General features: G+C 40.9%; 1 protein-coding gene across 2 annotated transcripts in view; it reads right to left on the minus strand.

The window, feature by feature from the left end:
* DOCK1 (dedicator of cytokinesis 1) overlaps positions 1-12,998 on the minus strand; it is a 536,657-nt gene that overhangs the window by 422,959 nt on the left and 100,700 nt on the right. For both annotated transcript variants that reach the window (XM_089669568.1, XM_089669578.1), the window contains exons 5-6: positions 6,223-6,319; positions 2,368-2,516 (exon numbers count right to left, since the gene is read on the minus strand). In XM_089669568.1, coding sequence (XP_089525694.1) covers positions 2,368-2,516; positions 6,223-6,319 — 246 coding nt within the window. The remainder of the gene's footprint in view (positions 1-2,367; positions 2,517-6,222; positions 6,320-12,998) is intronic.

Here is a 12,998-nt window from a genome sequence, read left to right on the forward strand (position 1 = left end):
TACACAGCCCTTTACGTACTGTACATTCACATCAGTCCCTGCCCTAGCTTGCAATCTAAAGTCCCTAATCTCCCAATTTAGGTAGTAGCCAATTAAAGAATGTTACCCCAACATTTCATATTCCTGATATTTGCCTGCTGTACCATGGACTTGTGTTAATAAAGTATCTGTTCCCTTTGTATTGTTTCCGTTGCATGAAATACCTGGTCCTACCAGTCCCCTTGTTGTCCTATTAAAAAAATAACAAGAGAGCACATCCATCCCAGCCTGGTCATTTACTGCCTGTGCTGGGAGAACACCCTGCCCGTCCTCCAATGGCCAAGAATTGTGCTGACATGTCTCCCCACACAGCCATTTATTATGAAGATCAGAGTACTGCTGTTTCTCCACCCCTAGCTCACTAAGCCTTTTATGCTGCAGCTGAGAACAGAGAAAAGAAAAAAAAAAAAAAGGAGAAAAAAAAAAAAGGAGGAACAAAAAAGGTATTTATACATTATATATATATATATACAGTATACACACAAATGCCTTTGATTTCTACATTAAACTGAACGGGTTGCTTTGCAAGGTGATGGTTCTCACATACTTTAACCTACCAGCAAGTCTATGGAATATGAGTGGAAGCTGGAGTACCTGGAGGAAACCCATGAAACCACAGTGAAAACATGCAAAGTCTATTTAGACACCAGGGCTGCAATGCTAACCACTAAGCCAAATGGAACAAATTGAAATGGGTTGGAAAGAGGAACAAATTGAAATGGGTTGTAAAGAAGGCATGATAGCCAGTTATGACTAATGACCCTATTTCATCCACCCACTGAACAAATAAATGTTAAATGACAACTCTAGGTTTGCATTGTTGATGGCAAGCCAAGTAACATGTTGGCTATCTATTCTTAGGAAATCATTGTAGTCAAATCCCCACCAGAATATCCACTTTCCCCAAATGTTGCAGCAGCTAGAAATTGTCAGGCTTCCTCACTGGATTCTTGATAATACAGAATCACCAGTAAGAAGTCTCAGCCACAACTGTGGCACTTCTGCACTGGCTGGCAAAAACTGGAAACACATAGGCCATATTTGCCAGACTCCGACACCTGTCCCTTACTGCAGCTGTCCATTCCATGTGCAGCTACATGCAAAAAGCAGTGGCTGCTAATCACATGTTCCAGTCATTACAGATGCAAGAAACAAATGGTTCTTGCTGCTGAAATCCAGTGGCTGGAATCCACAACCAGCCACGTGAAAAAAGCCAAAATAGTGGAAAATCTCATCAATGGAGTCTGAAAAATATGACAACGGTCAGTAAATAAACATCTGGGGATATATTTATAATGCAGTAAATTTGATTTTCTGCAAACCTTGACTGGTGGTTAATCAGTCACTGGCATTTACCCTTTTGCTGACAAAGCCATTTTGTATTATTTTGCATGCATGTTTAAAAAATAATTTTAAGCCAAAAGATTGCTTAAAACCCCCAAAATATAATATATTTTCTAAAATCATACACACTAAAGAATAGAATGGTAGTAGTGCAAATTTTTTTTATGTCACACAATATCAGTGCTACAGTTTATAAAGTGCAAAAATTCAGTAAAATTACAAAGAAGTTCATTTTAGGGAAAATACAATGTATTACCCATATTTTGGAAAAATATAAAATAAGGTCGGGCTGAGTAAATAAGATACCCAGTGCCCTTTAAAATACAAAAGTTTGACTTTCAATACATTTAAATGAATTTAAAAATTCATAGACAGCACTTTAAAAGCCCCTACAGGTCATAAGTTTGGCGTTAACCAAGAATAATGGCCCAAGAATTATTGCTCTTATGCCAGTGTGCACAGCAATGTGTAAAATATGTAGAGCAAACAACCTTTTCAAGCGTAGGCATCCCCAAAGCATGTATGTATTCATATGTGCATATATATGTGGTGTTCGGGCTCAGCTGAAAATTTTTTTTGGACGGGGCGTAACTTTTTTTTTTTTTTCAACAAACTATTTTTTTTAATCACATTGAGACAAAGTCCCCTATGCAATACTTTTTTGTGACAGGCTCTCTTTAGTGAGCCATCAGGGTTTATTAGAGCCAACGTACCAAGGGTGTTCAGAAGCGATTGAGCAGCTTCAGCCTGATCAATCCAAGCTCCCTTGGTTCAACCACAGATTTACACACATTACGGCAATAAGTAAACCCAGCATGGCAGTAAAGGGTTAAAACGGGTACCTGGAGGATTCACCAGCAGTGAATGTTTAATAAATAGCAGATTCACGGTTTTCTAAATATGCCCCAGTGCGGAGCTTTAATAAAGAAAAAAATGTAAATCCGCAAGAAGAAAAAATAGACATTTTTTTTAAAGTCTACAGACCTGTTTCCATAATCAATCCGTGCTGTTATTTTCTTTTTGAGTTCTTTCAGTTCATCTTGTGGCAGCGTTCCAGACAAGATCTGTGATCTCCACTCCACCAGGTCACAGATCATATTTCTGACGCAGTTAAACATGTCACGATTATCTTGCTAATAAAAGGGAAATACAAGTATTGATCTGACTTGATGCACAGAACAAGTGAGTATATAGCAAGGTATAGTTTGCTAGAAGCCAACATTAATAATTCATTGTTTGCATGCTGCTAACAAATATAACTAATCCATAGTTTTAAGATATAGGTGAATATCATCAGCTTTGGGCAAATTACTGTATCAGTTTGCTCTGATTTTGTATTGCCCTGCCCACGTGAATCTTTTCTTAGGCCAGTTATACTGTACGTTGATCTGAGAAGCTGTCACTTTTGCTTTGTTGGACTTGGTACATACAGTCATGGCCGAAATTGTTGGCACCCTTGATATTTCTCCAGGAAATCATGTATTTCTCACGAAACGTATTGCATTAACACATGTTTTGCTATACACATGTTTATTCCCTTTGTGTGTATTGGGACAAAACAAAAAAAGGGAGGAAAGAAAGCAAATTCGACATAATGTCACACAAACCTCCAAAAATGGGCTGGACAAAAGTATTGGCACCCTTTCACAACTGCGGATAAATAAGAATGTTACAAGCATGTGATGCTCCTGTAAACTCACCTGGGGCAAGTAACAGGTGTGGGCAATATAGAAATCACACCTGAAAGCAGATAAAAAGGAGAGACGTTCACTTAACCTTTGCATTGTGTGTCTGTCTGTGCCACACTAAGCATGGACAACAGAAAGAGGAGACGAGAACTGTCTGAGGACCTGAGAACCAAAATTGTGGCAAAATATCAACAATCTCAAGGTTACAAGTCCATCTCCAGAGAACTAGATTTGCCTTTGTCCACAGTGCGCAACATTATCAAGAAGTTTGCAACCCATGGCACTGTAGCTAATCTCCCTGGTCGTGGACGGATGAGGAAAATTGATGAAAGATTGCAACGCAGAATAGTCCGGATGGTGGATAAGCAGCCCCAAACATGTTCCAAAGACATTCAAGCTGTCCTGCAGGCTCAGGGAGCATCAGTGTCAGCGCGAACTATCCGTCGACATTTAAATGAAATGAAACGCTATGGCAGGAGACCCAGGAGGACCCCACTGCTGACACAGAGACATAAAAAAGCAAGACTACAGTTTGCCAAAATGTACTTGAGTAAGCCAAAAGCCTTCTGGGAAAACGTCTTGTGGACAGATGAGACCAAGATAGAGCTTTTCGGTAAAGCACATCATTCTACTGTTTACCGAAAACGGAATGAGGCCTACAAAGAACAAAACACAGTACCTACGGTAAAATATGGTGGAGGTTCAATGATGTTTTGGGGTTGTTTTGCTGCCTCTGGCACTGGGTGCCTTGACTGTGTGCAAGGCATCATGAAATCTGAGGATTACCAAAGGATTTTGGGTCGCACTGTAGGGCCCAGTGTCAGAAAGCTGGGTTTGCGTCCAAGATCCTGGGTCTTCCAGCAGGACAATGACCCCAAACATACGTCAAAAAGCACTCAGAAATGGATGGCAAAGAAGCGCTGGAGAGTTCTGAAGTGGCCAGCAATGAGCCCAGATCTAAATCCCATTGAACACCTGTGGAGAGATCTTAAAATTGCTGTTGGGAAAAGGTGTCCTTCCAATAAGAGAGACCTGGAGCTGTTTGCAAAGGAAGAGTGGTCCAAAATTCCGGGTGAGAGGTGTCAGAAGCTTATTGATGGTTATAGGAAGCGACTGATTTCAGTTATGTTTTCCAAAGGGTGTGCAACCAAATATTAAGTTAAGGGTGCCAATACTTTTGTCCAGCCCATTTTTGGGGTTTTGTGTGACATTATGTCATATTTGCTTTTCTGCCTCTGTTTTATATTTGTTCCAATACATACAAAGGGAATAAACATGTGTATAGCAAAACATGTGTTAATGCAATACCTTTTTTGTGTGAAATACTTGATTTTCAGGAAAAATATCAAGGGTGCCAACAATTTCGGCCATGACTGTATATACACTGGGGGGTTTCAGCTGCCTTTGACAAGTCTGGGATTCTAGTGTATTGCTGTACCTATATTGTGCTTTATGTCCCGGGCTGGGAACTCGGTTTTGAGTTGGGAACCAAAATATGCAGAATCCCACACATATTTGCAAATGCCTGCAACAAAAATCACATTTGACCCCAAAAAGTGAAAAAGTTTAAATAAAAAGAAATATAGTCCAGGAAGGTTTTCATTTAATTTAGTCCAGACACAGCATAGCTATACGGTTTAGAAATGTTGCAAAAAAAAAAAAATAATAAAAAATTTCAACACTTATTCCAGTGGCTTTCTCCATACACAGTATTAATGAGTAACAAAGCCACAGAGCTGAGCGGTGAAAATTTCTTCAACATTCCTACACTTGTCTAAATTACCTGCCTAAGTACAAGCCTTTATAAACCCCTTTATAACCAGACCATTTTCAGTGTGGTGATCATTTGACTGGATTACTAGATCATGCGGTAGTAATTAATAACCACTTGGCTTTTATTATTTTTATAATAAAAGGAAAAAAGACCAACAATTTTGGGGGAAAAAAACAAAAAAAAAAATACAATAGTTTCCCTTACTTACTGCTATAAGATATATATTTGGAAAGTAAACCCCCAAGAATCATGCTGGTATTGAGGCCAAAACATGATGCTTGGTAATGAGGCACTAGATCTTGCGCATCAATGTACAGATCATGCACAAAAGGGAGGAAGTTGTAAGGAATTAATGTAAAGCAAATAACTCAACACGCTCTACCCAGGTGTGTACTGGATTATGAGGAGCATAGGTGCTGCAGCCGGAATTCCCATAAACCTGATACACAAGTCCTTAGGGGCAGAAACGAGTAAGCGAACTGCTCTTTTCCCAATTCATGGAATGTGAGGGGATGGGGTTCTCCAACACAAAACAGTAGCCCTGTTTACAATTGTGATAGTTGAGACTGGCTTTAACAGTGATCACAAGGCACAGAACCAATCAAGGTTGTGATCACTGTCATGGACAATTTTGCCTGTTATCTGAACTGTCTAATCACAGCTCAATCATAGGCATTGTGTGAACACAGAGTATACACATACACAATGTAAACATCAATGCCATCCAGAAGACTAAGGCCACCACCACTGTTACAAGACGTACAGTGGAAGTAATGTGGTTAATGTGACTTACTGTTACTAGCTACGCCCTTTTTAGATGCCTTATCTGTAGTGGGTTTTCTCACAACAGCTGCTCTTTCAGGGTACTAAAGTAATTTTCTAACAAAGTTAGGCACTGCAAGGCAAACCTATAAATTTGTATATGAAAATAATTCATAACACATACAAATATTACATTCAGCTAACTGACTTTACAAAAAAGAACACAAAACAGCATATTTACTGAAAGCGCATTTTCCTTTAAAGAAATGAATAGACATGCTGTAAGTTTTCTTTCAACCTCAGGATTAAGCAGAAGGAACTGCTCCGCTTGCTAAAGCAACTACAAAATATTATTCTGCAATATTTCATATTTACATACCAATTAAAAGAAATAAAAAACATGATTTCTGACCATAATAAGCTAAGAAACTAATGTACAAAAATCTTGACATTCTTTTTAAAAACCAATCAGTTTCTTTCCAGTGAAGTGCAAGAATAAAAGAATGTACCTTTTCACTATGGGAATCAAGAATACAATGTAACACAAGAGAACAAGAAAAGAAAATGTCTTATTTATAAGACTTATAGTCATGAAAACGGTTCTGATTTACTTACAACATAAAGTTGCCTCCATATGATGGACCACTCACGCAGCGTGGTGGTGACTTCCTGCACAAGCGGAATCTCGCAAGGTGTGACCGTTTCATGTTGTCTACAATATGAATGCAAAATCCAAAATAAATAGTTGTTATGGATTAACACACAATAAAACCACTGTGCATAGTCCATCATCAGTCTAAAAGCAACACTGTGCGACAGCAACCAACCAGCAATCATCCATCACTGCTTTGAAACAAAGATGAAATTTGATTGGTTGGTATGAGTTACTGCAGTTTATACATCACAAGTCTATGTACTGCTTTAATAAACAAGTCTGTATGTCTTTAAAGTACTTTTTCTTGAAAGCAAATGGGAACATATTTGCAAGTAAACCTAAAATTCATAGAGTGATAAACTTACAAAAGAGCAATAAAACTAAATTACAACTTTATATAAAATAGACATGTATTATTGCGACAGATGTTTATGTACATATTTCAGGATTTTATCTATATTGAAAAAGCAAAGTGAAGCAAACCGTTATAGCAATCACTAGATGCTAATGACAACCTGACAACTGCTGCTGCTAAGCTTTTTAGGCCTTCACATGTGACTCAAAGCAGGACTGCAGCAGAAGCGCAGTCAAATGATTAACAGAAGAGGAGACCAGGCATATGGCAGAGGGTATGGAACAGTGTGGAGGAAAACTGCAGGAGGCCTGAGGACACTGTGAGGGATTCACTATGAGAAGTACTAGGACATGCGGGCATGATTCAACCACTTTCAGACACTAGAATAGCAGTAGAGTCCTAAAGGTCAGTCTAAAGAAAACCTTTTGCAGTTTATAAAGGCAAAGCTACTTATTTCATTCAAATAGCCTTTAACAAACTTGGAAAAAAAATTATAACAAATACTGCATTTGAATTTTATTTTTGGGACCCTGGCAAGCCCTATATGGTGCGACAAAACACCATTATTATATCTTGGCTCCCCCTGGGTATCACCGGGGTCACAAAAATAAAATGCAAATGCAGCTTTCAGAAAGTTGGGATTTGTCCAGAAACATTGGGAGCTCCAGAACGGCCACATGATGTACATGGGAAATTTATGAACAGCAATTTTTCTACAAAAATGGGATTCATTTATTGGAAATTGTGAATGTGTTGTTATTAATTTACTGTGAACCTAAACTTCATGGTCTCTGCTCCTGCATCTATGTCCCCCCTTCGGTATATGTCAGGCTAGGAGTCCTCCCTGACTCCATACAGTAAGCAGAACAAGGAGAGAAATCTCAGCCACCAGAGTCCAAGCCCAGCGTGTAACAGGCTTGCTTATTACACTATTATAATAGTAGCCTCGAAATACCTCCATCCAGTCCATGCCAGCTGACATGTTACACCACTGCCCACATGTTGGAGGGAGGGGGCCTGGACAGGACGGAGTTAGGCTGAGGCTGCTATATCGCCTATTACACGTTCGGCTTGCCTGGTGTGTGGTGGCTGAGATTTCTCTCCTTGTTCTGTGGATGCTATCAATTCACATGCAAACAGTACCTAGTAGTGCTTCTCGTCTTCCCACATGTTGGAGGGAGGGGGCCTGGACAGGACGGAGTTAGGCTGAGGCTGCTATATCGCCTATTACACGTTCGGCTTGCCTGGTGTGTGGTGGCTGAGATTTCTCTCCTTGTTCTGTGGATGCTATCAATTCACATGCAAACAGTACCTAGTAGTGCTTCTCGTCTTCCCTCCTGCCCGCCCCCCCCCCCCCCCATCCTATCCATCACTACTAACATCACCACCATCAATCCCGCCCCGCAAGCCAAAGTCCTTGGAGTCATTCTGGACTCTAACCTCTCCTTCCAACCTCATGTCAAATCACTCACAAACACATGCAGACTCCACCTCCGCAATATCGCCAAAATACGCTCCTTCCTTACCCCAGACACCACTAAACTACTTGTGCACTCCCTGATTATCTCACGCCTTGACTACTGCAACTCCCTCCTCACCGGCCTACCCCAGTGCAGGCTCTCCCCGCTTCAGACCATCCTCAACTCAGTGGCTAGACTCAGCCACCTCACCACCCGCTCCACCTCTGCCACCCCCCTCTGCCTCTCCCTCCACTGGCTCCCTATCGCCCAACGCATCAAATTCAAACTACTCACTCTGACCTACAAAGCCATTCACAACACTGCCCCTAACTACCTCACCAACCTGATTCCCAAGTACCACCCTACCCGTACCCTTCGCTCTTCACAGGACCTCCTTCTATCTTGCTCCCTGGTCTCCTCCTCACACGCACGTCTGCAAGACTTCTCCAGGTCCTCCCCCATCCTCTGGAACTCACTACCCCAATCCATCAGACTGTCACCTTCCCTCCTCACCTTCAGGCGCTCCCTGAAAACCCACCTCTTCAGGGAAGCCTACCCCACCCTCACCTAACTGCTGCTCTCCTTCATTCCTCCTACCACTCCATCCCCCACAGCCACTTCCTCCTGTACCACTACCCCCTCCCTCCTAGATTGTAAGCTCGAAAGAGTAGGGCCCTATAACCCCTCGTGTGCTGTGTAGTTGCTGTAATGTTTCATGTATTGTCCCCCCCTCTATTGTACAGCGCTCAGGAGACCCTTTGGCGCTATATAAACTCAATGTAATGTAATGTAATATAAACTCAATGTAATGTAATGTAGTGCTAACAAATAGGAAATTAGATTGTTAGAGGGCTTAGGTCAAGCAGTTACAAATATTTCCTGCTTATTCCATTCAACTTAGTGGTTAGCACTCCTGCCTTGTAGCACTAGGGTCCTCGGTTCAGAATCCCAACCAGTCCAGGACACAACATGCATGGAGTCTGCATGACCCCCCCCCCCCCCCGTACTTGTATAGGTTTCCTCTGAGTACCTCCATTTCCTCCAACACTCCAAAGATATGCTGGTAGGTTAATTAGCTCCTGTCTAAATTGTTTCTAGTAAGCATGCATGTGAGGTGGGGATATTTAGATTGTAAGCTCCTTTATTTTATAAAACTAACATTTTTAAAAAGTTGGGACAAATCTTCAGGACAAGACAACAATGCTCTTAGGCTGACTGGTGTGAGCCTACCGTTAATTGGAATAAGTCCACTCACAAAGTTTAACAAGTGACCCCCAAAAAGCCTAAAAAAAAAACAAAAAAAAAACAAACAAAAAAACCCCCAAAAAAACTGCTTGATAAAACATTCAGCAATTTTGAAGTGGAATCTTTATGTGGAAATCTAAACTTTGTTTAACTGTTCCTAGTGGTCAATAATGTTGCTGATCTTTTATAGGAACTACAGCAGTTCTCAGGAGGAGGAGGGCCAGTTTGACTTTCACAAAGTCCAGATTTACATATGGCTTCAGTTTCCTATATATCTGGACTTGCTAATTGGTTTGGGATTTAGTTTTCACTGAAGGTAACCTCCATTTACAAATGTTTTAATCATCTACGTAGACTTGCCCACATTTGTGACAGGGTTATTTATAACCCAGCTACAGCCAAAAATTACCTTCTCTGGAGACAGAGCTGGAAATGAGGGAAAACTTCCCCAATGGGAACAGCTGGTCACATTTTCTCCTTGCATTATCTGAAATCGCTGTACTGATTGTTTCTTTAGCATCTTAAACTATTTGACAACATGGCATTTACTAATGTAACACAAATTGTATTAAAGCTTGCTGCATGTTGGCGTCAAGCCTTTCAGCGGGTCTTAGTTGTGAGCAGTAACTATTTTTTAATGTATTCATCCTATCAAAATAAATCAACTTTGTTATTTTAGTACGCTATGTCTCCTTTATACATCCATTTTGCAATCAGTCTAGAGATGTCATTATACAATAATCAGATGATCAGAATACTGATGTTCACAACATCTACAGGCTAAGATGAACTCAGCCATAAACACTGGAGTTTATTCAAGGTAAGTACATTAATGATGTGCGCATTACAATAACCCATAGTCATCAAGCAGAATTAAAAAATCATTAATCTAATCTAAGTTTATTTACCCTCCCCCATTCCCCAATAACACCACCATCATCCCTATGGTACTAGCATGTCCCTGGAGGTTTACTATCACAATGACATGATAACCTGCCAAAAAGAACAAATATACAGATAAACTACGGTATCTGGCAAAAAATGTCTAATACTCTGGCTCGTGTACTGGAAAACACTTAGGCCCCTTCTGCCAGACAGTAATCTAGAACCTTATATGGATGAAGTTGCCAGCCCACCCTGTCTCAGACTCAGCCCTGATATGTGAGTGAATATAGAAATCTAACCTAAGTACAAATTCAAGGTACTTTTAATAGCTGTATTTCAAATACTTCAAAATACATTACTGGAGAGTTTTACAATGTCTGCTCTAATTTAAACCTCTGACTGTAAAAGATGTAATATACACCTCATGGCGATCAATGGATAAAAACCAACTCATGATGGTTTGAATCAATAATGTGAACTTTAGCAATCATATAAGAGTCAAACTTTATCTCTGCTCTGTGCCACCCAAATAATACAAATAAAATAGAAAGTAAATATATTTACATTTCTGAAGCTCCGTTATTGTAAAAAGTATCTACTGAGAGAAGGAGAAGAAGCGCCTCTAAGTGCAGCATAACACTTTAATGAAGATCAAAAGTAGGAACACTCACATTTATGAGGTGAAAATAAGGCATGTAATAAAGTAGTGTGGTGTAACATCGGACAGGAGTGGGCTGTCATCAGTATCACTGAGTCCACGTTCCGAGGGAGCAGCATGGTGGCTGGATGCAGACAGCTGTGGAGCCGGCCGGCGTGCACGTACTCCTCAAAGCCGGGTGGAACGCACACTGGAATGCAGCGTCGGCATGACGACATCAGTGGACCAAGGTGCACTGTGATACGTTTCAGGTCATGCGCTGGCCTGGGAAGGCGGAAGTGCGCTTGATAAAGGAGCACATTTCCGCTCCTGTCCGATGTTACACCACACTACTTTATTACATGCCTATTTTTTTTTTTTTTCCCAAGAAATTTTATTGAGATATGAAAGGCATAACAAGTCATAAACAAATACGGATCGCAGTCCGCGCAAGTCTGTAAGCATGTTCTCCCGTATCGCAGACGGGTTCAGGACATATAAGTAAATCGTAGCTCAACCTGAAATACAGTCCTAAGGGGAAGGCATAGTATATACCCATAGCAATGATGTTAGCAGTATGTAATTTATAGAAATACGGGGTACATTAGTCCTTGTGTAGGGAGATCTAAAGAAACAGGACAGTGAGGTATATAACAGTAGTCGTGTTACATGCCTAATTTTAACCTCATAAATGTGAGTGTTCCTACTTTTGATCTTCATTAAAGTGTTATGCTGCACTTAGAGGCGCTTCTTCTCCTTCTCTCATTAACACAGAGTCTGCTACAGTACTTCTGGGAGCCTGCCCTTAGTGCCATATGGACCCCCCAATTAAAATCACTCTTACCATCGTCCCCACTACCAGACTATTCCAGAACTTGGTGCTAGTATTTGCGCTGATTACCTTTCTTCATAAAAAGTATCTACTGCCTAGGAATTCCAACGTTCTGTATCTAAAATAATTTGCAGTTTTCCCTTACTGACAACCAATGAAGGGTAGTGCCTGTGTCCTCTGTGTGCAAACCCCAAGGCCTCATGCACAATGAATGTTAAAAATGCTGCTTTTGGGGGCACCTGGCGGTTTTTTTTTTTTGCATCTAAACACTCCTTCATGTTACCATATGTGTTCATGCACACATAGGCGTTTACGGGAAAAAAAAAACATTGCCAAAGTCCAGGGGCAGCAGCATTTTGACAGACAAAATGCTTGATGCACCTAAACACCTAAACATGAATCAGTGTGCATTAGCAATAGGCTTTAGTGTTAATTTCAATGGCCAGAATAAATTATTATTCTGGCCAATGACATGAATGCCCAAGTGCCAAAACGCTGCTGGCAGGAGGAAAGGCATTTAGGACAGCTGGACAAACACCCTGCATGCATGGGGTCTAAGAGTTCGAACATTACTGAAAATCTCCCCACGAGTAGAGCCTGCAGGAGGTATGCATGTCAGAAATTCTAGCTATGAATAGCCTTAAAGTGGTTGTAGACCCTTACATATACCCAGTGAGGTGTCTGGCCTCAGGTGATACACAGAGATGAAACAAATCCTCCTACATAAGTGTACCTGTCTATCTGTAGTCTTCTCTACATCTGTTCATAATACTGAATTATAAAGCTTGTCTGAGAATTCAGAAAAGGGGGCAGAGAGGCAACGTTACACTCTACAAAGCTCAGTGAGGACAGCTTTGAAAGCTGATTGGAGGGGAGGGGATTGGAGGGAAGGGACACCCCCCCATCCACATAGCTCACAGGAACAAAGCTGAGGCTGTCAAACTGCTGTAAGTCCCTCCCCTGTGACCATTTTTTCTTGGTATAAGGAAAACTTGTCGAAAGTGATTCATACTGATAGTAGAGGAACAAAGCAGCAGACAGAAATGACACTTAGTGCTTTTAACTGAGACAAGTACACACTATAGAGGGATATGCTTTGTTCATATTGCATGTCTGAGGTTTACAACCACTTTAAAGCAGACCATACACTGTAAAAGTTGCTGGTTGATTCCCCCATCCATGCTAAACAGCTTTGCTACAAGCTATTGACAGCATCCATGGCTGTCATAATAGCCGAAAAGTAGCTGCCCCTGATTGAATGCAACAATTGTTGCATTCCCTCAGAAGAAGTCATCTGATGAAACGCGTTAGGGTGTGGCTAG

This window comes from Staurois parvus, unplaced genomic scaffold (assembly GCF_062004578.1).
Source record: "Staurois parvus isolate SC_StPar_1 unplaced genomic scaffold, SC_StPar_1.0 ptg000009l, whole genome shotgun sequence".
Taxonomy (NCBI): domain Eukaryota; kingdom Metazoa; phylum Chordata; class Amphibia; order Anura; family Ranidae; genus Staurois; species Staurois parvus.